Source organism: Aquarana catesbeiana, linkage group LG07 (assembly GCF_042186555.1).
Source record: "Aquarana catesbeiana isolate 2022-GZ linkage group LG07, ASM4218655v1, whole genome shotgun sequence".
In the NCBI taxonomy this organism is placed as follows: domain Eukaryota; kingdom Metazoa; phylum Chordata; class Amphibia; order Anura; family Ranidae; genus Aquarana; species Aquarana catesbeiana.
This window is the reverse complement of record NC_133330.1, coordinates 291,364,502-291,391,130: the sequence shown is the minus strand read 5'-3', so window position 1 is coordinate 291,391,130 and position 26,629 is coordinate 291,364,502. Positions and strand designations below refer to the sequence as shown.

At 42.2% G+C, this 26,629-nt stretch overlaps 1 protein-coding gene across 1 annotated transcript in view; it reads left to right on the top strand.

The window, feature by feature from the left end:
- Positions 1-23,991, top strand: part of GLIS1 (GLIS family zinc finger 1) — a 196,047-nt gene extending 172,056 nt beyond the window's left edge. Inside the window, exons 7-10 of the mRNA XM_073593523.1 lie at positions 4,295-4,427; positions 17,384-17,559; positions 22,898-23,008; positions 23,207-23,991. Of these exons, the coding sequence (XP_073449624.1) occupies positions 4,295-4,427; positions 17,384-17,559; positions 22,898-23,008; positions 23,207-23,352 (566 nt within the window). The 3' untranslated portion in view covers positions 23,353-23,991. The remainder of the gene's footprint in view (positions 1-4,294; positions 4,428-17,383; positions 17,560-22,897; positions 23,009-23,206) is intronic.
- Positions 23,992-26,629: the final 2,638 nt, after the last annotated feature.

Sequence of the window (26,629 nt, the reverse complement as noted above, 5' to 3'; positions counted from 1 at the left end):
CACTCTCTCTCGCTAGACTTCAGATCCATTAGCCACTGGATGCCCTGACCTCTTTCACTGTAACACTCAGTATCTTCCTCAAGCGTCACCCCCGCTTCACTGCTGGGTCCCTGGCACTCACAGATACTCTTCAAGCTTCACTCCTGCTGACACGTTAGGTCCCTGGCTTGGCACTCCACAAGCGTCACCTCTGCTGTCCCGCTGGGTCCCTGACTTGGTTTCTGTCCTAGCAGCCCGGGGCAATACAACGCACGTCCACCCAGACAGCCGTCCAGATGGCAGAGAACCCCGATCACCTGACACCTGACCCCACCCAAAAAAATAGGTTCTCCCAGCAGACCAAGGGACCCAAGAAAATCCCTGTCCATTGGCTGAGACACTCCATTCATTCCTAGTCTGTCCTTGTAATGCCCTTGTCTTAACTAATGTCACCCAATACCCGGCCATCTAGAGACAGAAGAGAGAAGTGCAGTAATTCCAGAATTAGGGCGAAATCAATTGACCTCCTAACAATTGGCCAAGGCAACTATCACTTGGCAAATACATTTATTAGCAGCCCCGCCTAAACATCAGAGTGCTAAATCCACATAGGCACCTTCCTTTGCAATGCATTTTTCCCAGCGTTGTACCAACTTTTTAATGCCATCAGCAAATCTCCTCCCACCCTCATTGTTTCCAATGAAAATAAAAAAGTGGGGAAAAGACCATTGAACAGTATTCTAAGTTGTTGGACAGAAGACAATTGCATAACAAAATGCAAAAAAAAAAAAAGCCAGAATCATTATTTTTAATATACACAGGGAATTCTGGGATTCAGGCTGGGTTCACACTAATACGCTTGTGGCTCACAGCAGGGGTTCGGTGTCCCTGTTTTCCGTTTCAGGGACGAATCAGGCCTGAATTTTTGCCTAAATTCGGACCTCAAATGGAGCCAAAGACGCACAGGACCCCTGTGCAATACACTCCGCGGCCGCCCCGGAGATGTGTGAATCAGCTCCATTGATAGGCGGTCATGCAAACTGGATACAGGGAAACCCGCATACAAATCACATAAGTGTGAACCCAGCCTGAAAAAGAACTAGAATAAAGGATGAAAAGTTATATTCAGTACATCTAAACAATTCACATGTCTGTACAGATTTGAACACTAGTAAAAGGCGCATATTTTACGCATTTTTCAGAAAATTTCTCCAGGCGGGATCTGGTGTTTAGTTCAGTAAATTCCATACACCCAAGTGAATGAGCTCTAAGACCCCTTTCACTCTGGGGTATTTTTCAGGCACTTTTGGGCTAAAAATAGTGCCTCTAAAGCGCCTGAAAAACGCCTCCCCTGCAGCCCCAATGTGAGAGCCCGGATGCTTTCACACTGGAGCGGTGCGCTTGCAGGATGTTAGAAAAAGTCCTGCAAGCAGCATCTTTTGGGCGGTGCAGGAGCAGTGAATGCACCGCTCCTCCACCGCCCCTGCCATTGAAATCAATGGGCACCACTGCTGGAGCGCCTGCAAAGTGCTTCGGCAGCAAAGCTTTGCGGGCGCTATTAACCTTTTATTCGGCCGCTAGCGGGGGTTAAAAGCGCTCCGCTAGCGGCCAAAAAATGCCACTATTACAGCGGTAAAGCGCCGCTAAAATTAGTGGCGCTTTACCGCTAATGCTCCCCCCCCAGTGTGAAAGTAGCCTTACAGCTGAACTCCAGGGGAAGTAAAAATCCTGCACTGCAAGAGTTAAAAGCTTATCTATCTCTTGGAGACCAAAAAAAGCAGCTTAGAGCCCCATACACACTATTAGATTTTCTGCAGATTTTTGTCTTCAGATTTACCAAAACCATGTAGTGGAAGGGCCTGCCTGATTACATATAAATTGAAACTCTTAAAGCCCGTACACACGGTGAGAAAATTTGAAGTTAAATTTCGTCTGATGAATGATCTGCCGATTTTCTGATCGTAGTATGCGGCTTTTGACAGCCGATTACGAATTTTCGTCAGACAAAAACTGGATGTGCAGGCTCCAAACTTTTTGTCTGATGTGACCACAACGTTTGATTTTCTTTTCATTAGTACAGTTTTCTGCCCAAAAAAAATCTGAAGAGCAAGACTAGGCATGCTCAGAAATGAAAGAACACATACAAAATAATTCAACACATTACGTCACTTCTAACGTTGAATTCTGTCCTCAGAAAATTTTTTGATGGTGAGTACCCTCTTCACTTTCGATTTGAGACTAGCAAAAAACCAACAAAAAACTAACGAAAATTTGTCCAGTAATCTGATCGTGTGTACAAGGCTTTAAGGTTTGACCTCAAATTATATGGTTTTGGTAAATCTGAAGACAAAAAATCTGCAGAAAATCTAATAGTGTGTACTTACCTAATCCTCCCCTCCTACCAGCTCCCTCCAGTCCTTGCATTCTCTTCTCCACTACGCTGCAGCGGTGGCAGGTCCTCTGACGTCATTAAGTACCATGTAGAGCTCCTAGCCCTGCATTGGATGTGGGGATGCTAAAGAACAGTCCACCACCGGAGTGTAGGGGAGTAGAAGAGTGTGTTGGTTTCTGGAGTAGCAGAGGATCAGGCAAGTAAAATTACTTATCCCGGTCTCATAGACCTAAACAAGCGTGTAACCCTTTTAGTGCATGGACAGTCCCACTGCCAGGGAACATTTTTACAATTCCTTGGAGATAAGTTTTAGCTTACACTGATTAGAATCTTTATTTCAGGCGTTTCATAGTAATTCCCCAAATTCTTTGAACTCAGCTAAAAATAACTGCCATTGTTTGAAAATAGGGTTTTTTTTCTTGGTATGTTAGCTTTGTGAATTGAGCCTATCGTATGCTCTAATCTATGCTGTACTGTAAGGACTTTGATGATCTGCCCGGTTGGGAGCCAATTTGATGATGTAAGCAAATATTTTTCATCTAAAGAAGTTTATTTTTCATCTAACGAATATTTGGATCTCTACCATTTTCTCCTGTCCATGGAATCCCATGTTGCCTTTGCTTCTTTAATAGACTAGTGCCTCGCTAAAGTAGAGAGAACATGATGGTGCCATGTGTGTATAGACAACACAGTTTTTTTTTTTTGACTGGAGTTTGTTATGTGTATTTTTATATTGTTCTGAATTTAATGTAGTGCAATTGTGTCAATAAATATTTCTGTGTTTTTTTTTGACATGGTGTTTATACAAGTTCTTTCTTACTTAGTTTTAACCCCCAGAGCTTGTGCTTTGAAGAACAAGGCAGCCAAAGCAGCTCCTAGTTTTCTATTCTGACTTATTAACGTTAAGCTGTTTTTTTTTTAAGACCTTACAGGCAACCATCTAAAAATACAAATTGCAATTTGAGAGCAGAGTGATAACCCCATCATTGTGATGCTACTTCTTCACTATCCAATCACAGGCCGGAGCAGGTCCATAACCAAGCTGCATTGTGTTAACTACAGTGGAGAAAAATGAGGTCAGGGACCTGACTATATACCCTTGCAGCAGTGAGTGAATCTTAAAGTGGTTGTAAAGTCACTAATTACAAACCCTACTCTGTTACAGCAGGATATACCGTGCAGTGTAATTGTTTTGTTTTTCTTAAATTATGCAGCGAAATACCTTATTTTGTGTGGTCACGTGACCTCCCGGTGCTCTCCTTCTCTGATCTGAGGACTACAGTGGGAGGGGCTGAGATTCATCCCTGACGTCAGCCAGGAGGAAAGGAGGAGAGGAGAGTGGTGAGAGGTCAAAAGAGTGCACAGTGGTAAAAAACAGTCACTGCAAAGTATATCTTGCCTTAATAGAAGGTATTCCAGGATTTGTGATTAGTAATTTTACAGCCACAGTGAAATAGCGGCCGGAGGGGAAGGGCGCGGAGGAGATGGCTTGCACACACAGACTCCCGAGCTGACAGGCAGGGAGGGAGAGGGAGAGACTGTGAGATGACGAAGGCACATAAACTGACCATGGTATCATGGATCTGCAGCCATGATTACCGTGGTCAGCACACTAAGGGGGACACACCTGCAAGATCAACCAGATATTTTACAGCATAGAGTGGGACAAATTACACTGCACAAGCACTATTCTGTATATCCTGCTTTAAAGAAACAGGATCTTTTTTATTTTTTTTTTTAGGGTTACAACCACTTTAACAGTGACAGAATTACTGCATGAAGCATTTAAAACAGTGAAACAGTTGAACTGTGCATAATTCTGATTTCCGGTAGTTCTGCTTTAAAAATGAAAGGTCCATGTTATCATAATACGAAACTCATGCAATAGCAATATGCTAATAAAACGCATTTCCCTGTTTCCAGGTCTGTATAATGTGTCTTCCAATAATCACAACATAATAAGACCAGGAATAATGACACCAGTTTCTTCGCGATGTCCTGATATAGAGGCCCCTTCTAGCTGCCTGATGTCAGTCACAGAGAGAGCTCTAGAGAGGTAGGTATGCAAAGCCTAACTGCCATTTTATTCTGCTGTCAGTTTGTCTTCCCAAAATAGGCTAAATTTCGAAAAACAAAGCCATCCACAATTTATTAAGGATCGTTTTTCTAATGTTTCTGCACTTGCGCTCCCAGACAGTTTTGGCTCTCAGAAATACATTTGAAGTCTGATTTATTAAATATTTCAAGGCGAAGTTCTGTGAATAGGATTGGACATTTATCACTGGAGCATGTAGGAACTCAACTTTTGGCAACACCCATTTTAAAAACAAGTCATTTCCATGTTAACCTTGTCGTGACAAGGTTTGGAAGATTCTGATGATGCGTAAAAACCTTTATACAGTATGAGATATGTATATATGTATAGGTGAAACATATTTTTACATTTTGGATAGAGTAGGGAGAAGCAAAAACCCCTATCAGGTTATTTTTGTGTCCTATTTGCTGTGTCGTATAAGGGAGATTTCACTTTTATTCATGTCCCAGAGAAGCAACAGGAAAAGAGGGCAATTCTCCACTTATGTGATTGGCTCCAAAACAGGTGTCCCTTTTGGGAGATTTAAACTGGATATACACTAGTTGAATTTTTTTTCTCATTTTAGTAACCTCTGTTTGATTTTTTAACCATTAGTGGGGTCAAATCGACATTTCTTTTTGACCACAGTGAAGAGAAAATTCAAAGGTGCCTCCCCCATGATGCCCCCTTTATGTATTTTATGCTTTCTCTTTATACGTACCTTGTTTAGATATCTGCAGGATGGTCATGTGACACATCTTCTCCAGCAGTGGGTGGTTGTAAATGTGCATCTTCTCTGCATCATTAGAATGTAATTGCAGGATATTGTGGTAATTTCCCTTCAGGGGCTGGATCTGTGATAATCTGCACTCACAGTATGTCCTCAGTCTTTGATAAATGATGATGGATGACAGACAATGCTGGGTGTTACTAAACCCAGAAAACTGACAGCAGTGAATAGGAATTACTGAGAGGGACAGCGCTGGAGAGGATGCGAGTATTGTAGTCAGAGCTTTTTTAATGTATTAATTGCTTTTTTTTATATAAAAAAGGGACCTTTTATTAAAAAAATGTACCTAGAGTTGGGCTTTAAGGACAAAGGCATGGATCATTTTTACATGTATATACATTTTTATTCTTATAATCACACTCTGCTCGGGCCTCACTTTTGTAATTTTTACTCCTGTACAAGTGATTAGAGAGTAAAGCTGGCCAGTGAAGTTTCACTTATAGCAACCCCCATTCCCCTAAAGCAAGCAAGCCTACTGTTACTTGGTTGCCCCAGGAATTCATGATGCTATACTCTCTGGCCGGGTAGATTAAGAGACTAAGTAAGGGTAGAACAATAGTACGTGTGTTTCATAAAGATACGTACGTCCACATAGGATGGTGGGACATGTGTCTCAGCCGAAGACTAATTAGAGGGACATGGCAAGAGGTTGGTCCAAGCAGAGGTGTGGTCAGTATGCAGGCAAGGGGTCAGTCCATGCAGCTGACAGAGATGTGGTTAGTAAGCGGGCAAGGAGTCGGAGATTTGGTTAGTAAACAGGAAGGGTTGATGGAGACAGCAGGGAAGAAACCTGATCGGTACACAGACAAGGGTCAGATAACAGGCAGGTGCAGGATTCAGGTACAGTAATGGCTGCTAGTGAGGCACATGGTTAAACCTATCCCAAGCACCGGGTACAATGTCAGTGAGGTTCAAATCAGGTCACACAAAACAATCTCCAGCTCTCAAGCCCTTAGTCCATATGTAGGTGGTGTAGCCAACCCTTTGGATAGAGTGTGGAAAGTCAATGGTATTGCTGCCCTCCTCAGAACAATAGGTGTCTTTAAAGCTGAAACATACAGAAAAACAGGGAGAGCACACCGACCTTGTGCATTACCAAAGATAACATTTATTTGACTAGTAAAAAAAAGGCTTAACATTACTCCAAAGATTCGGAGCCGTATCTTCCAGACACCTGCAACCTGGACCGGATATTAGTAGTAACCAGATGGCATCGCAAAACGGCTTACGTATTACGAGGAAGTACCTTCTTCACCAGAGCCTCAGCGATAGCAGACTGACTTTCTCAAGTTACCCTCTATATAGAGCCATTCGCATGTCTGGGCAGAGGCCCACCAGAACCTACCACACCCATCCGGGTGGGCCCTGCCCACCATGTCAGTGTCACTCTACCTAACCATACCGCATGCCAGATCACACTGCCAGCCATACAAATATGTCTTATTCTCATAGAGGGGGCGGGGGGGCTAAGTTCCTGAACTGGCATCAGAGTGCATCTCCCGTTTTCTAACCAAATACCTCACATATCACATTATAGCATTAATTGATCTTTCCACAAAACACACCTACCCTTTTTTAGGATGTTAAATCTATCCGTATCGTGTGATCCACCTTTCTTGCCAATGGATGGGAAGGAGGGGATGCTGGGGGGGGGGGGGGACTCTTTGGGGCGGGTGTTTTTGGAAAAAAGAGGCTAGGGGGTGAGAAGAGGGGCACCTCCATCGTTTAACTGGAGCCATCATTTATAGTATTATGGTGGAATACTGCATGTACAGCGTGTGTTCCACTATCTAGTTTGTGTGGGACGCACGTTGCACCTCAACCAGGAAGTGCGAGTGAAATTGCATTCCACCCGCCACTTCCAGTTGCGGCAGATGTCACTTCTGCCCCGCCGGAAGTAACAACGAACGTAATTTCCAGCGCAGGAACTCCTAATATGTCAAGCCGTCTGGCTCCTACGACCCCTCGCCCTCTAGCGGTACGGTAGCCCACTGCACGATCCCACTGCCTAAAGGATCATGCAGCAGGACCGTGCAGAGGCTCACAGCTGCCCATTGCCCCAGTGCTGGCCACGGAACGCAGCCATTCACCTCTAGAATGGTGGGGACAGAGGGCAAAATGTCTTAGGTAGACACGGCTCTGAACCTTTGGAGTAATGTTAAGCCTTTTTTAAACGCTTGTTTGTGAGTATGACCTTTGTTTTTACTAGTCAAATAAATGTTATCTTTGGTAATGCACAAGGTCGGTGCGCCCTCTCTGTTTTTCTTTAAGGTTCAAATCAGGTGCCAGCAGACTCAGGGCCAATGGAAAGCAAGGAGGGAGGAGAATGCAGCAGGCATTGCATGGTTGAGAGACAGGATCACAGTCGCAGCTGCGTTGTCAGGCAACTGGATGCCAAGTTCGCTGAGACTAATTGGTAGCTAGGATGAGGTGTCCAGGCAATGGGGTGTTGAGTGGTGCAATGGCTTGAGTCAGGCAGCAGGTCAATCAGTGTGAGACCGAACAAGGTAAGTCTTTACAGCTTTACACTTGACTGCTATTTTATTTATTTTATTTTATTTTTTTACATTTCTAATAAAAAATAAAATAAACAAAAGTATTTAAGTCCTCAATGTGGTACAGAATGTTTTAGTAATTACAAGTTTGGACTTCAGTGGAACTATTTGGCCTCTTATGAAGTTATCCTACTTAATTCTGGACTCTTTCATTCTGAGTTCACCGTTCCTGATTTAAAGGGTAAGCTGTGTATTGTAGACCATGCCAAAAACAGCAGCGGACTCCCTTTTCCCAGAGATCTGGACATTTAAATATTTTACTGAAATTATCTTGTAATTTACTTGCAAATGCCGAGGCAGGATGTGACCGCATCAGGACGCTGTTTACTCTGGGGGTGGGAGGCATAGGCCCAGAGTTGTAAAGAGCCGTCAGTCTGTCAGGCCTCAAGTCGTGATGATTGAAGACCATGAGTTAGATACAGAAACCTGTACGGCCATCCCTATCCCATCATTAGTGTGTGTAAAGTCTGCACAACTCAGGAAACCTGCAGCCTAAGCACTAACAGTTGCTCTTAAAGCCCTCTTTTATGGAGATCTTTAAGATTCTGTTCAGGGGTTTGAAAGAAATAATTTATGACCTACTAAATTAATCGTTAAGTTGCTAAGAACCTCGTAAAGAGCTGCCAGTTCATACATTAATTAAACTCAAAGGTTTTTACAGTAGCCGTTGTCTGTAGGTTGGATGATTCACTGCAACATTTTTTTCTGCTGCTACAAAATAATTTTGTACACAGAATTTGTAATGATCAAAAATAATGAAGTGAATGAATATGGCCTTTTAATACGATGTAACTATAAAAATAAGAGACATAAATATTGGAGTTTGTAAATATATTTGACATTACTTACCAGGTAAATAAATCTCACAGTGGTCCAAAATAATGATTAAACACAACTTTATGTACAAAACTTTAAATGCAAACACAAACTAATAGGTAGAAGTAGCATACACTGACTTCATATGTAATGTTATGACCTGAGGAATTTTGATGCCTACTACCTGACATCAATGTTACTTTAAAGCTGAACGACAGGTATATAAAGTATCTCACAAAAGTGAGTACACCCCTCAAATTTTTGTAAATATTTTACTACATCTTTTCATTTGACAACACTGAAGAAATGACACTTTGCTACAATGTAAAGTAATGAGTTCACAGCTTGTATAACAGCGTAAATTTGCTGGCAACAAAAGTGAGTACACCCCTAAGTGAAAATGTCCAAATTGGGCCCAAAGTGTCAATATTTTGTGTGGCCACCATTATTTCCCAGCACTGCCTTAACCCTCTTGGGCATGGAGTTCACCAGAGCTTCACAGGTTGCCACTGGAGTCCTCTTCCACTCCTCCATGACAACATCACAAAAATGAGAATGGTGTAGGAACTTTTGTGAGATACTGTATATACAGTGTGTGTGTATATATACAGTCCCTTGAAAAAGTATTCATTTTATGTGATGGACCAACATAAAGTGGCACATAATTGTGAAGTGTAAGGAAAATGATAAATGGGTTTCAACATTTTTTACAAATAAATATCTGAAAAGTCTGGTGTGCATTTGTATTCAGCCCCCTTTACTCTAATACCCCTAACTAAAATCTGGTGGGACCGATTGCCTTCAGAAGTACCCTAATTAGTAAATAGAGTCCACCTATGTGTAATTTATTCTCAGTATAAATACAGATGTTCTGTGAAGCCCTTTTAGAGGTTTGTTAGAGAACCTTAGTGAACAAACAGAATCAGGTCAGGGATAAAGCTGTGAAGAAGTTTAAAGCAGGATTAGGTTATAAAAAAAATCTCAAGCTTTGAACATAGCCTAAAAGCAAAACGCTATGTGTGGCAGAAAGATAGCATTGCACATCACCCTGGACACACCATCCCCACCGTGAAACATGGTGATGGCAGCATCATGTTGTGGGGATGCTTTTCTTCAGCAGGGACAGGGATGCTAGTCAGAATCGATGGGAATATGGATGGAGCCAAATACAGGGCAACCCTATGCCACGTACACATGAGCGGACTTCTCGTCGGACTGAACTCTGAAGGACTTTTCGAGGGAAATCTGACGGAGTTCAGATGAAACGGACTTGCCTACACACGATCCCACCAAAGTCTGATCGTTTTGAACGTGATGACGTACGACCAGACTAGAAAAGGAAGTTCAATAGCTAGTAGCCAATAGCTGCCCTTGCATTGTTTTCGGTCCGTTGGACTAGCATAGAGATGAACAGTTTTTTTCGATAGGAATCGAGTCCGTCGGAAAGATTTGAAACATGTTCTATTTCTAAGGTCCGTCAGATTTTTCGACAGAAAAGGTCCGATGAAGCCCACACACGATCGGAATGTCCGACGGATTTGTTCCGTCTGACCTTTTCTGCCGGAAAGTCCTGTCGTGTGTACGCGGCATTAGGAGAAAACCTGTTAGAGTCTGCAAAAGACTTGAGATTGGGGCAGAGGTTCACCTTCCACCAAGACAATGACCCTAAACATAAAGCCAGAGCTACAATGGAATGATTTACATCAAAGCATATAATTCATGTGTTAGAATGGCCCAGTCAAACTCCAGACCTAAATCCAATTAAGAATCTGTGGCATGACTTAAAAATTGCTGTTAAGAGATGCTCTCCATCCAATCTGACAGAGCTTGAGCTATTTTGCAAAGAAGAATGGGCAAAAATTTCACTCTCAAGATGTGCAAAGCTGGTAGAGACATATCAAAAAAGACTTGCAGCTGTAATTGCAGCGAAAGGTAGTTCTACAAAGTATTGTGTGAATACAAATGCACGCCACACTTTTCACATATTTGTTTGTAAAAAATGTTGAAAACCATTTATCATTTTCCTTCAACTTCATAATTATGTGCCACTTTGTGTTGGTCTATCACAAAAAAAACGATAAAATAAATTTACGTTTTTGGTTGTAACATGACAAAATGTGGAAAATTTCAAGGGGTATGAATATTTTTTCAAGGCACTGTGTATACACTGTATATATATATATATATATATATATATATATATATATATATATATATATAATAATGTTTGGTTAGGTTCATGTTCTGCTTTAATGTGTATGTATAACCAAAGCTTCCTTCTGAACCCACTTAGTTCCTGTCCTGGAGGCCCCTTTCACACAAGCAGTCTGTCTGACCCGTGATTATAAGGATCATAACGGACAGCAATACATCCCTATGGGTGAGTGAATGCAAGTGTCTCCGCCTATATAAGCTGACCTGCGGGTCTGTTCAGGTCTGTTGGACTGAACAGAAAATGTTTGTGTTCAGGTCTGCTTTATAGACCAGACCAGAGATGAACAAGTCCACTTATATCCACCCATCCATAGGGATTACATGAGTCTGTTTTCTCCATGGAGGAAAAATCAGAACAGATACGGATGTCATAAGTGACACTCACCTGCTGAGATGGAATTGACACCACCCATGTGAAAGGTGTCTAAGAAGAAATCAGGTCATTTTTTTTTCCTATACAGTTATCACCAGAACAGGTGAAAGGCTTATCTTCATCTTTTATTCTGGTGACAACTCTGAAATTTTGGATTTCCCCTCACTTTTGGTCTCAATGACAATGTTTACGAGAAAATAAAATAAAAATATACAAACAGTAGAGGGACAATAACAATGAGTGCCCATTTGATTGCTCTGCCAGGTGGGATGGCAGCTTGGGTGCTTTAATTTTATATAGGAATGTGTTAGGCATGTGTCATTCACACAGAGCAATGAAAAGCGGGTCCCATACAGGGCCATGTTTTGCCAGCATGGGAATGCACCGGTGTTGCCTGCATCCCTGTGTTGGCATCCCATTGTTGTCTATGGGGACACCTGGCTCCACGGACACAGCCACTGTGTCCCAATATGACATCTATGTGGGTGTAGATGCGAATCTCTGAACGTACCCAGGGTAAGGTTGGGAACTCGCACCCACACACACACATGGATGTTATATTGGGGCACAGAGGCTGTGTACCTGCAGCCAGGTGTCCAAGTAGACAAATATGGCATGCATGTCCCTGCTCTGTGTGAACGAGGCCTTACTGACTATTGGTAATATACTATACTGTATATGAATGAATGGCTGTCTGCCGTCCATAGCACCCCTGCCCCCCTAAGCCACGGCCTGTGTTGACTATGCAAAAATTCTGCTCTGGCTACTAAAAATATTTTTAGTGACTGACAAAATTGCCAGAGTAAGCACTAAAGCACCAATCTGGCTTTGCCTTAACACTGGGGGATTTTATTTAGACCGTTGAGAAGACAAAACAAAAACACAAAACAGCAGTTAAAAAAAAATGGGTATATATTAGGAAAAGTCCAGTATTACACAACAAGATTTTATTGGACAGCAGTGAAACAAATAAAATGCATACCCTGGAAACTCAGCAACAGTTTCTCATTATACAAAAAAAAAAAAAGTCTGCCAATGGAATTCTCTTTAAAGAGACTACGGTTTCATCACAATTCTGTTCATGAACATAATGTTCATAATATATGAAGATAAACGTGTAAATATAGTTGGAGATATCTCTTTTACCAAGAGCAACAATGGAATGATTAACAAATTATTCTTGTCTTGGGAAACGCAGAAGGTCAAGATAATCTTAGTTCCATAGAAAACGGAATGATTCAGTTTGGCTGGAGTTCCTTAAAACTTCTTGTTAGTTATTATTATATAGAACATGTGTAGAGCTACATTAATTAGTCCACCTACACTGACTTAATGGATGAAAGGGTTTCCTATATTCATAGTTTTATCAAACCTCATATTGAGGTTGGAGTAATCAGGGGCAGTTTGGCTAGCAATATGCATATAGTTTTCCCATGGACTGAACCTCAGAAAACGAATAGATTCCTCCATCCACTCAAAACAAGGAAGTTTGAAAAATCAACTTTACTCAAGCCAGGTGGTGCCTACAGGGCCACCCAGAGCTCAAATTGTGAATTAAACAGCAGGAATTGCCCAAAATTTGAGCCGTGTATTGCAGGCTTTAATGCACTGCTGTGATTGTCCTTGATAAAGGAGGCAACTACCTTCACAGCAGTGTTAATTTTGTCGACGAAAACATTTTTGTCAGCAGCATATTTCCAGTAATGAAAACTAAAGAAAAATTATCACACATTTTCGTCAATTGACAAAACTATGATGAAAATAAATTCCATTTTTGTCAACGAACCAAAACAGAAAATGTAAGGTTGGGACGTTTACCCACGTGAACATCTGGTTTCCTCAGAGCTCTGCCTGTAAAGCCCGTGAGTGTTTTCCCTCCCAGCAAGCAAGGTAACAACCATAGCGTGCTTAGTGATGTGGCGTGCTTGGCCACCAGAGCACTGTTTGCTTTACAGGCCACTTTAGACAGACGACCATCCAGAGAACTGTGCAGCATTTACAGGCCTCCTGACCGTCCAGAGCACTGTGTGCATTACAAGCCTCCTCAGACCATCCAGAGCGCTGTTTGCAATGTATTTCAGGCCTCCTCCTCAGACTACCCAGAGCACTGTGTGCATTACAGTCCTCCTTAGACCATTCAGAGCGCTGTTTGCAATGTATTTCAGGCCTCCTCCTCAGAGTACCCAGAGCACTGTGTGCATTACAGTCCTCCTTAGACCATTCAGAGCACTGTGCAGCATTTACAGGAATCCCCAGACCACCATCCAGAGCACTGTGCAGTACAGGCCTCCTTTTACTGTCCAGAGCACTGTGTGCATTACAGGCCTCCTCAGACCATCCAGAGCACTGTGCAGCATTTACAGACCTCCTCAGACCGTCCAGAGGACTGTGCATTACAGGACTCCTCAGACCACCGCCCAAAGCACTGTGCAGTACAGGCCTCCTCTGACTGTCCAAAGCACTGTGTGTAAATTACAGGCCTCCTCAGATCGTCCAGAGAACTGTGTGTATTACAGGCCTCTTCAGGCTGTCCAAAGCACTGTGTGCAACGCATTACAAGCCTCCTCCTTGGATCGCCCAGGGCACTGTGTGCATTACAGGCCTCCTCCTCAGACTGTCCAGAACACTGTGTGCAATACAGGCCTCCTCAGACCGTCCGGAGCACTGTGCAGCATTACAGGTCTCCCCTGACCTCCGTCCAGAGCACTGTGCATTACAGGCCTCAATTGACCACCATCCAGAGCACTGTGTATTACAGGCCTCCTCGGACTGTCCAGAGCATGTAGTTTGTTCAAACATTTTTACTATAAACAATAACAGGATATTAGATATTTTATGAGTGTTGAGTTTGGAAATTCTAGAAAAATGCTTAAATAATGCATTACGATTTAACTATACCCATTAGATTTCAGTTGACTAAAATGTACCGGAGATTTTAGTCTACTCAATAAGACTAAAACAATTGCAGATGACAAAAAAATGCGAATAAATGCAAAATGCCATTTTAGTCAAAAGAGTATGACTAAAACTAAATCGAAATTTGAAGCCAAAATGAACACTGCTTCACAGGAGTCCTTATCAGTCCCTCATACTTTGGGAACGCCAGAGCATGTTGCTCTGCAGAGAAACACGGTGTGGCAGCAGCTTTGCAGGTAAGAAATACTGATCTTTTTTTAAGCTTTAGTCTGGTGAAACCGTTGTCACTAGGAGAGAAAATGGGGGAAAATACAGATAGTAGAAAAAACAGACAGAAGTTCAAAACCTCTGTCCAAAACTAAAAAACTGTTTTGACATACACTGGTATTTCTACTTTTACAGCCTAATTTGGATAACACCTACTTTTTATTTGTTACATGTTTCGATTTGCAAAGTTTAAATAAAAATTTAACAATATTTGGTTCCCTTGGCTCACCACTCTAGGCTTAGCCGCCTCTACTGCTATACCTCTACCTGACTGACAATGTTGTTGTTTTATGATAACCACCATAGCCTTATGCTTTTTCATTATGTAGTTTGTTGAATTTGCTTGTCCATTCTCTTGGGTATTTGATTGAGCAAGAATGTTAAGAACCTGTCTCGTTAATTGTATCTGACAAAAATTTGTTATAGTACCTTAAATACTTTTACATTTTATTTGTAGATATATATGGGAACACGATGTGTGTGTGTATATAAGTATATATATCTATATCTATATATCTATATCTATATATATAGATATATATATATATATATATCTATATATATAGATATAGATATATATCTATCTATATAGATATAGATATATAGATATAGATATAATTTGCTTCAACAATCTCTTTATAGACATCTATCAACTAATTACTCCAACATTATATTTGTGTATAATAGCATAGATGGCACAAATTTAGGCAGCCAAGAATAACACAGTTGTGTATGATACTATAATATGAAGTTGGGAATGGTCGCATAGGTTTAAATGCAGCCCAATTCCATAGCGGCAGCTGCTATGATAAATGTCCAGGTTACTATGTTGTCATAAAATCAGAACAGCTTCTAGGCGACGTGTCAACAAACAGAAGCTGGTCAGCGGCCAAATAGCTGTGTTAAATATGGGCCCCGTCCAGTGGATTGATCCACAACTGGACGGAAAGCTGGGAACAGATCCACACATGCAGGATTTTTTATGGTGTGATAGTCAAATTGACGTGTGCCAACTTTTTGGGTGATAGAAATAGAAGTGATCTGTTAAAGATCAGAACAAGTGAGGGAGCCTTGAAATATACAATCACCCCTCACCAGTATTCTTTTTTTTTTTTCCAGGCGTAGCTGTAATGTGCCACGTTATCCCATTAAAGCCCACATAAACCCACTAATTTGTTATTGTAATACAGTTAGACTGCACTGTATTTGATTTATTTTTTTATTATTTTACTTACATTTATTTTATCTCTCCTCTGGCTTCCAAAGTAGCTGATGAAACCGAGATTGGTTTGAGTGGCTGCTTTACAAGCAAGTCACGGCTTATAAATAAACAAACCAAAACTCCGAAGTGACTAAATCCTCCTGCCACTTTTGCTGGACAGTTTGATCTTTTAAATGAAGTTAAAAAATAACAGATTTATTGTCTGGATAAACAAGCGAAAATAAAAACAAAATGTCTAAATAAACCAATGCAGCTACCACATCTAAGAATTGGTGAGCTGCAATATATTACATTTTTGATTTTGGGTTTAATACCGCTTTAATGATCTAAGAATAAAAAGTTATGTTTGGGCTCCATGACAAGCCTTTGGATTGTTACATATTCTGAGCCCAATGTAGCACTCCCTGAGACAGAATGTGGGTTCAATCCAGAGTAGGCACTTTAGGATAAGTCAGTGGGGCTGAGTGGTATGGGTGATCATGCCAAGCCATTTTGATTGAGCCTATCACTGTGGCTTTTCAAGATTTTGAGTATCCTGAAAGAGTATCGTGAACATTTTTACTGAATGAAACATGGGTGGTTCTCATTATGCAAATGTTAATTTCCTGGCTGCACTGATAATATTCTGGACCACGTGTTATTGATAGGTTAATGATGTCAAGTGTTCTATTTAAGGAAGAAGCTCTCAGTGCCCAGTATACATTACAATACATACAGTATGTAGTATGTAACAGGGCAGCCATCAGAAGTTTTGGGACCCCTTACATGATTTTAGGCCTGGGCCTCCCCAGGCCTGACCACCAACATTCCCCAGGGCCCGCCCACCATTCATCCCACCAGTCCTTCAGTGCGCCCACTTTTATTTTACCACTCTTACAACTTAATATATAAAAATGAAAAGTGTATTCCAAGTCATCAGTGTTTTTAACAGTGATGCCACGTACACACGATTGGACTTCTCCTTGGAAAAAGATATGACGGCTTTTCCGACGTGATTCCGCGCAAGTTTGCCTTGCATACACACGGTCACGCAAAAGTTTGTTGAACTTACGACCGTCAAGAACGCAGTGACGTATAACACTACGACGAGCCGAGAAAATTAAGTTCAATGCTTCCGAGCATGCGTCGATTTGTTTCCGAGCATGCGTAGGAATTTTGCACGTTGGAATTGCCACAGACGATTGCATTTTAGGATAGGGACTTTTGCCGACCAAAAAAATTGAGAGCATGCTCTCAATCTTTTGCTGGCTGGAATTCGGCCAGCAAAAGTCCAATGGAGCATACACACAGTCGCGTTTTCCGATGAAAAACTCTCATCGGTCTTTTGCGGGCCGAAATTCTGATCATGTGTACGCGGCATAATGAATTCTATTCTGACCAAAAAATATGAAGCCTGCCTTCATGACAAGGTGGAATTATTTGAGCAGGACCTTACACTAACTGCACTACCTTTTAATGCCCCCTCAAACTATCCACCCCTAGCAGATCTAAGAAAACAAAAAAACGCCAAAAAAACAAAGAGCCCTTACATTTAATCTCCCCATATAGTCAGCAAAGAGACAGCTCAATCCAGCAAAGGGAAAGCCCTATCCAGCAAAGAGACATACCCATAGATTCAGAAAAGAGACATCTCAATCCAGCAAAGAGACATCCCCATATATTCAGCCATCTCAATCAATTTACCAAAGATGTAATGTGTAACAAATTGTCTCCAGTCCATAGTGAGCAGATTTCACAAAAGGAAAAACATAATTTTTTTTTTTTAATTTCCCCTGTATATTGCAGGATATCCTCCCCTACTCTTGCAAATTTTTCAGCTCCATTGAAATCTGTGGTATCCTCTCCAATGCTGCACAAGGGATCCTCTCCGAGCTGCCACCAGAAATCCCCCAACAGAGAACCGTGTCTGACCGGGAAACCTTACTCCACATTTCAGAGTCCTGCAGCCACCCATGTGCAAGGTGTGTATACAAACTAGAGGAAATGAGAATGTCTGTGTTATTCCTAGCAACCTGATTCCAGGTGTGATTCTTCATCTGCAAGATAAAAAATATAACCATTTTATTTCTTCTATTTTTGGCCTCTTTCACATGGGCACCGTTCTGTCCATTCAGCAGGGAATTCATGGACAGGTCTGTTGCTGAATCGGAGCAGAATGGGATGGGTGTCACGTTTGTGACATCTGTGTCAATTCACTGTTTATCTCTATTTAAAAAATTAAGCTTTCTGGACCAATATCTTATCTATGGGTGGCCGGATGTGTCTGTTTACATCAGACTGCCTCCAGTCTTTCATGTTTAGGTCAGAAAAAGATGCAGACCTTTTCTATTTTTTATTCAGACCTAGATGAATGCAGAGATAAGTGGATGTAAACAGACGCAGACCCGTTTACATGCGCCTGTCCATAGACATACATGGAGCTTCTGATCATGTCCACTCGAAAAATTGATTGAACCGCCCGTGTGAAAGGAGCCTTATGCCGCGTACACATGGCCGGACTTCACGACAGAAAAAGTCCAATGAGAGCTTTCAGTTGGACATTCCGACCGTGTGCATGTCCCATCGGACTTTTTCTGTCGGCATTTCCGACGGACTCAGATATAGAACATGTTCTAAATCTTTCTGTCGGAAATGCTGACGGAGTATAGTCCGTTGGCAAGTCCGGCCATGTGTACGCGGCATTATAGTATTTTATATTTAAAACACTGGGATGCTTTCAAAGTGTCTGTACTAAGTACTGTCTTTACCTCTCAGCCAACAGTTTAAGCACAACTCCAGCCAAAATGTTTTACTTCAATTTGGATTGAGTGAGGTGTGTTTAGAGTTTCTATGAGTGTTGGGAAATCTCTCCTATTGAGATTTAGGGAAAAACAAAGGGTTTGAGTTACTAAAACTGGAGAGTGTAAAATCTAGTGCAGCTTCTAACCTCAGCTTGTTCAATTAAAGTAGAACTATAGGCAAAACCTTTTTTTTTTGGATAGGGTAGGGGAGGGTTATAACTCCTGAGGTTTTTTTTTTTTTTGCTATCTGGTTTCCAATTGGGAAGATTTACCTCCACTTCGTGTCCCATAGCCAAGACACGGTGTCAGAGGAAATCCCAATAAATTTCGGAAACCTCTTGGGCCCTCCCATCACCAGAACTAGTGATCCTATTGGAAGATTTCCCCTCTATTTCTTTTCTGGGGACAATCCAAAATTTGGGGTTTCGTTTTGCTTTCACTTTCAACGATAATGGTAAAGAGGACAAATAGAGAGGATAAATCTCCCTAATGGGCACAGACAAAATAAAAACCCAATAGGTATTCAAATTCATCTCCACTCTGTCTAAAATGAAAAAAAAAAAAGTTTTGCCTTTAGTTTTACTTTAGACTTTAACAAAAAACCTGGAAGCTGATTGGTTTCTAGCCAAAGTTGCACCAGATTTTGCACTCTCCAGTTTTAGTAAATCAACCCCAATGTTTTTATTTTTGTCCATGCCTCCAAGTTCAAATGATAACTGCTCACTCATTTTTTTGATTGGGTGTCAAAAAGACAGGAAATGAAAGAGAATATTCTCGATGTTGTCACAGACAAATAAAAACTGGCATTTCCCCTACTCTATCCAAAACTAGAAAAGCATGGCTGGAGTTAGACTTTGAAGGCCCATTTAGATCTTTGGGTATGCATAGAGGTTTTTTTTTTTTTTTTTTTTATCGTTCTCTCCACATTCTCCATTTATCCTTTGCTTCCCTATTATCCCTTTGTTCTATCCCAGACCTTGTGATGAGTAAAGCTGTGTAATCACTTTGGCATTGATCAGCCAATGAAAGCCAGGGTAGCCAGGATAATCTCACACAATACATATCATGCTGATATACAGTATGCTGATATGGAAACATATAAGAGTAACAACAGAAAAGGACGAAGTGGTCCATCGAGTCTGCCCCATTTTGATTTATTTATTTTTTGTCTGAGTAAAGCTTTGCTTTTGTTGCTTTTGTCCCAAGTATGTTTAAATGCACTTACTGTTGACTTGCTTACTACCTCAGCTGGAAGTCTGTTCCAAACAATAATCTTATATGGAAAAAAAAGCACGCTAGGAAGTAATCAAAAATAGAAGCAACAAAGAATAAAATAAGCAGCAGCTCTACTGCGTGATACCAGCAGAGAAACAAACATTTATAAAAAACAGAGTTGCGCCAAACCAGAAAAACATTGAACCTGATAGTATAATATAGTTTTTAATGTGATGATATGCTGAGTATCTATTATCACGTGGGGGTAGGTTTTTGTGGTGATTGGTATGTTATGGGATTAAAGTTATTATACAATGTATGTCCAGACCAAACTAGGCAGGATAGGTGTCCAGCCGAGCTCTCTGGAATCAGAACGAGGCTTGTTTCTACCTTTGCTATATGAGGCGATGGCGCAGCACGTCGCCCGTGCCCCAGGACAAAACACATAAGGCAAACGACGCGCTGACATCATCGCTACCCACAAGTCCCAGAAGCGCGGGTGTTCTTGTGTATATGCCGGCCAGAGATTTCTATGCATGTTTTTACGACAATGTAATGCCCCGTACACACGGTCGGATTTTCCGATGGAAAATGTCCGATCGGAGCGTGTTGTCGGAAATTCCGACCGTGTGTAGGCTCCATCGGACATTTTCCATCGGATTTTCCGACACACAAAGTTGGAGAGCAGGAGATAAAATTTTCCGACAACAAAATCCGTTGTCGGAAATTCCGATCGTGTGTACACAAATCCGACGGACAAAGTGCCAGGCATGCTCAGAATAAATAAAGAGATGAAAGCTATTGGCCACTGCCCCGTTTATAGTCCCGATGTACGTGTTTTACGTCACCGCGTTCAGAACGATCGGATTTTCCGACAACTTTGTGTGACCGTGTGTATGCAAGACAAGTTTGAGCCAACATCCGTTGGAAAAAATCCTAGGATTTTGTTGTCGGAATGTCCGAACAAAGTCCGACCGTGTGTACGGGGCATAAGTGTAACTCTACTTCTTTTATAATAAATTGCATTGGATTTTACACTATGTGGAGCATTTCTTATTTTTGAGCCTGACATCACGGACACCCCAACGGGGGGATTCTTTCAAAGGTCCTCTGAGAGTCCGCAGGACCATCATTGAAAGGCCCTGGCGGGGTAGTCAGCCAAAAAGTGTTACTGGCCTTTTTATAACAAAGAGGCCCAGTACTGCTGGTATGCAGACAATTTTTTCTACATTTGAGGTGGCGGTGTCTTTGATAGACAGTCACACAGGGGACTGTGTATTGACTGTGTGTCATCTTGATTGAGATACACATGTGAATCATTATCTGCGAGCTCAACTAATCTGTTCTATCACCTGATGGGGACTCTCCTTCTATTTGTATAATCTTCTGAGGTTCAATGTCTTTCTGGTTTAGCTCGACTCTGTTTTTTATAAATGTTCCAAATAATACATTCCAAAATTTTGAACTTTCCTCCTGCTAGTTTGAGATCAGATCACTGTGTCCTTGATCTTAGCTTCATACTGAAAATGCTGCCCTCCTGAACCTTTTTTACTACCTTCATATATTTAAAGATTTCACTCCTGTTCGCCCTATTCCCTTCTTTCCTCAAGACTGTACATATTAAGTTCCCTAAATTCTCTCCTGATGTTTCATCCACCAGACATTTTGACATTTTTGTTGCCCTTCTGTGGGCATTTTCTATTTTATTAAAGCGGGATTCGGTCCCTGAAAAAAAAAATTAAGTCAGAAGCTACTAACACTGTAGCTGCTGACTTTAAATAAGTACTTACCTGTCCTGGGTGCCCGCAATGTCGGCCGCCCGGGGTCGAACCATCCCTCGGCTCTCGGGTCCCGGCACCGCCATCCTAGGTAAGGGAAACAGGCAGTGGAGCCCTGCGGCTTCACTGCCAGTTTCCTACTGCGCACACGCGAGCGGCGCGGCGATCTGTGAATGGCCCCGTGGTGTTCTGGGAACACACACAGTTCCTAGAAGACAACGGGGCCGCTCACCGAGGAGCAGAACACGCCGCGGAATAGGAAGAGGCAGATTAGGAAGACTGCCTAGCAACAAGGGTTTAGGTAAGTTTAAATTTTTTTTTTTTCAAATTTTTTTTTTTTATTTTTTTTAGGATTTTAGGTGAATTTTTTTTTTCAGGGTGGCCCTCCACTTTAATATCTTTTGTTAGTGAGGTCTCCAGATCCACTATTCTAAATGAAGTCTAACTAAAGATCTTTATTAAGTGATCAGGACCTCCTTCCTACTGATGGTGATTCCCTCTAGTGCAGTGGTTTTCAACTCCTGTCCTCAGGGCCCACTAACAGGCCAGATTTTAAGTATTACCTTGGGGAGCTGCAGACTAGAATACTGCAAAGATGCAGTGATGGTGAACCTTGACACCCCAGATGTTTTGGAACTACATTTCACATGATGCTCAACTACACTGCAGAGTGCATGAGCATCATAGGAAATGTAGTTCCAAAACATCTGGGGTGCCAAGGTTCATCATCACTGTTATAGGGGAATCAGGACCTCCTTGCTCCTGCTGGTGATCGCTCTAGCCATAACTAAAGATCTATATAGGGGAATCAGGACCTCCTTCCTCCTGCTGGTGATTCCCTCTAGAGATAACTAAATATCCATATAGGGAAATCAAGACCTCTTTCCTCCTGGCGATCCCTCTGGTGATAACTAAAGATCTATATAGGGGAAACAATACCTCCTTCCTCCTGGTGATCCCTCTAGTGATAACTAGAGATCTATATAGACGAATTAAGACCTCCTTCTTCCTGCGGGTGATAACTAAAGCTCTATATAGGAAAAATCAAGACCTCCTTCCTGGTGATCCCTCTAGTCATAACTATAGATCTATAGAGGGGGAATTAGGAACTCCTCCCTCCTGCTGGCCATCCCTCTGGTGATAATTAAAGATCTATATTGCGTGATCAGGACTTCCTTCCTCCTACTCTTGATCCCTCTACTGATACACCCCAGAATTCTATTACCTTTTCCCACTGCCAGGCCAAACTGTTTGCTTACTTTGCAATCATCCAAAATAGGCACCCCCAACTTTTTTCCTCTGTTGGCATTTTTTTTCCCTCTGGTTGGTGTCCCACGGTGAAATGTGGATGCGAATGCAGAAGTGAAGACTATATATATATACAGCACACACACACACGTCTGTACCAGCAGATCAGGTTTGAACCTCACTGGCTTGTTTACTGACATTTTGATGACTGAAACTGATTGAGAAATGTAATTTCTTTCTCATTGGTGATTGTTTAATTTAATGTAAATTCTTCCCAGAATTTCAGGGCAATTTTGTGCAATACCCAGAGTGCTATCGAGAGATCCAGTGTCTGAGCAGAGAGTCACTTGACCCAAACCAATATCAAGTTTCTAGTGGACAATCTTCAGGTACCGACCTCCTTTTCACTTTCTGTCTCTTAAGCTGACCATACACTATACAATTTGATTGTACTACTGTGAACTCGTCCTTTGTTTAGAAAGTTTGAGGACGCCTGATACTTTGCACCCTTATCATCACCTCTTCTCATCACTTGCAGGGCATCCCTTTACTTTGCGTGTTCAGTGACTATATTTTTATTTCTGCAGGGTATGAATTACACAGCGGCAGTGTGGGTGCTCAATGTGTATCGGAAGACATCAGAGCAATCTGCTCACCAGACAGAGACTTCTTTCCTCATGCTGCTTTTGACCACTGCCTTCCTCAGATACCTTCCATTTATACTGGTACTTAGGACTTACTCTGCCAAACTAAAAGGGTAGCTGCACCAATAAACTTTTTTCTCATTTTCAGTGGACAGTGGTGGAAAGCCAAAGGCTTGTGTATCTCTGAAACTCGAATGAATGTGCGGTACTCATTTCTGTCTACATCTCTCTCCACGAGACATTAATGAAAGAGTCACTTTCTCATAGCTAGACTTGGAATTTATTTATTCTACATTATTCAGAATTTGTTGGTGGAGTGTGACACATATTTTTGTACCCCATGAACACTATGGGATTTGGGGTATCTGAATGATAAAAGAGGCGAGTATATTCAACGTACCAGCTGCAACAGAAAATCATAATTTTTTGGGTTTTGCTCTTTAAAGTCCATGAACAAAATTATTTCAAAGATCTTCAATTATATTGTAATGAAACACTTACTGTCTCTACCTAAACCCCTTTTCAAGACACCTACAGTATTCAAGCCCAACTGAACTAAATACATTTCAGATACAAAAAGAAAGTTTAAAAGCACAATTTAAAATTTGTTTTCTTTAGAAAGCAGACACAGCCTGTGTAGAAAAGCCTGTTCGCTGCCAGCAAGCTATAGAGAAGGATTCCTTGCTCTCTGTGTGGAAGAAGTAGTCTCTCTGCAAAGGTCAGACATGCCCCTGACGAGTCACAGCTATTCATTTCCAATCAGCAGAGCTCATGCTCCTTAATGATTGCAGAGCTTAAGCTTTAAACACTTCCAGTCCTTAGACCAGTGGTTCTCAACCTGGGGGTCGGGACCCCCTCGGGGGTCGAATGACAATTTGCCAGGGGTCACCGAATCCTGGGCTGTTCCTGAATCCCGCACCCCTCTCCCAGCCTTTTCGTGGCTGCCCAGCAGGGCTGTCCCTGGAGCCTGTGGCCGCCCGCCTGGGCTGTTCCTGGAGCCCGCGGTCACCCACTCAGCCTTTTCGCAGTTGCCCATTCAGTTCACGGCATGGCTGGGGGGCAGAGACTAGAGGTCAGCTGACTGGTGAGGAATGTGAAGTGGGAGGGGCTGGAGGAGACCCTATCTCCCGATTTCAGCATAGGTGTCACTGCTGCAAGACACCACAAAGTCGGAGACACAGTGAAGCCGGAGACACAGTGAGTAACACTACCTGTGATTATAGTTGCAATTAAAAGTCCCCACTACAGTTCTCAGATCAGCAGATGACCTTGATCAAGAGCACCTAAGTTGGCTGATCAGAACTCCCCCCAGCGCTGCCACTGATCCCACCCACCACCAGCACTGCCACTCATCCCATTCCCCGCACTCACCCACCAAGGAGTAAGAGAATGGATAAAAATAGAGAATACATGGAAGGGAGAGGAAAAGAGGGGGAGGAACAAAGAAAAAGGGAGAGAAAGAGAAAGAACAAGAAACACGGCTAGAGAGAGGGATGGGGGGAAAAAAAACAAGAAATTAGAATTGAGAGAGATAAAAGGGAAAGGAGAACAAAGAGAGAGTGCTACATCCTAAAATGTACCATAAGGGGTTTTAATACTGTACGAATGGAAGGGACTCAGGGAGCACTAAATGTCCATGGGTTAGGGAAGCAATCTACTTGTCTTGCCTTGGGTGCTGACAACCCATGCTACAAAAATAATTTTACTGTTAGGGGTCCCCACAACTTAGGAAATTTTATCAAGGGGTCACGGCACTAGAGGGGTTGAGAACCACTGCCTTAGACCGTTTGTAAGGTTATACCGGGAGCATAACTGCAGCTATAGTTATGATTTCGGTATTGTTTTATTCTGCCGACGATTCTCTTTCTAGTAAAAGTAATCCGAGCAGCTATACAGTCGGTATACACTAATTAACCCCTGGGTGTAGCTGGCATCCTTAACAGGTGCTTGTGAAGGAGCGGGTGTCCTTAATAACTAGTAACTGTCATGCTTGTTAAAGAGTGGGTGGACACCACGTCCTTAACCTCCCTGGCGGTATGATTATTTCGGATTTTAGGTGCTGAAAGCGGTACCATTATTTTGTATGGAAATTTGGCGTTTTATATTGTAGGTCTGTAAATCTTAACAATAACACACTTAAATCTGTCCAAACCAGAGTCTAGTAGATATCCCGGGTATGATAAAGTTTGAAACACAAAAACATAAATTATAATATAATAAATAAAAATAAATAATTAAAAAAAAAAAAAAAAAATAGTAATAAAATAAATTTCCCCACAATTCACTATCGCTCAATTCTGCAAGTGTTCTAATTTACTATCGCTGTTTTCTAGCTGGTCTAAAGCCACTTTTGACGTAAAGGGACACTTTTTGGTTGCTATGGACAATCTCCAGTTTCCAGGCAGAAAGAACACTATATATCACATAAAACTGCATGCAGGGCATGGGCCAAAGCACTGGGGACAAAAGGGATGTGAAATCATTTCATACAGTACTGTAATCTGTAAGATTACAGTACTGTATGTGTTATGATTTTTACTTTTTTTTTAATTTGCCGCCAGGCTCCGCCCCGTGCGTCACGCCGCTCGCAGGGAACGGAGCCTGGCACAGAGAGGCTTCGGAGGAGGACGGAGCCCTCGGACACAGCGGGTGACATCGCAGGATCCCGGGGACAAGGTAAGTAACGCCACCCCAGGATCCTGCAATGCGATCCCGAGTGTGGCTCGGGGTTACCGCTAATGGTACTGAATTTTAACCCCGAGCCACACTCGGGAAAACCGCCAGGGAGGCTACCAACCAATCAGTCATCAGCTATCAGTGGTGTTCCCTGCCGAAAGGTGAATGTAAAACAAAGAATTGCCCTCAACATGGGGAGGATGCTTTGATGGGAACAAGGGCCTCTTCCCCACAACCCTGGCTGGTGGTTGTGGGGGTCTGTTGATGGGGGGGGTTATCGGAATCTGGAAGCCCCAGATCCTGGCCCCCCATGTGAATGAGTAGGGGTACATAGTACCCCTACTCATTCATCAAAAAAAGAAAAGTGTAGTGTAAAAAATGACAGTAGGCAGTCTTTGACAAGTCCTTTATTTAAAAAACAAACACAAAAAAAATGTCCCCTAGTGTAGATTCATCGTCAATCACAATGCCTGCTGCCACCGGCGACCCAAAAAAAAAAAAAAAGGTTTGCTCCCGACGATGGCTTCCACCGTCTGACAGCTCCACCATCTAATAGTTCTTAAATTACTAAGGGTGGCGTCATTGATGATATCACTGGGTGGCACCACCCCTTGTGATGTCACCAACCCAGCATGCCCCCAGTTGGTGATGTTACAAGGGGGTGGTGCCACCCAGTGACATCCCCCAGGT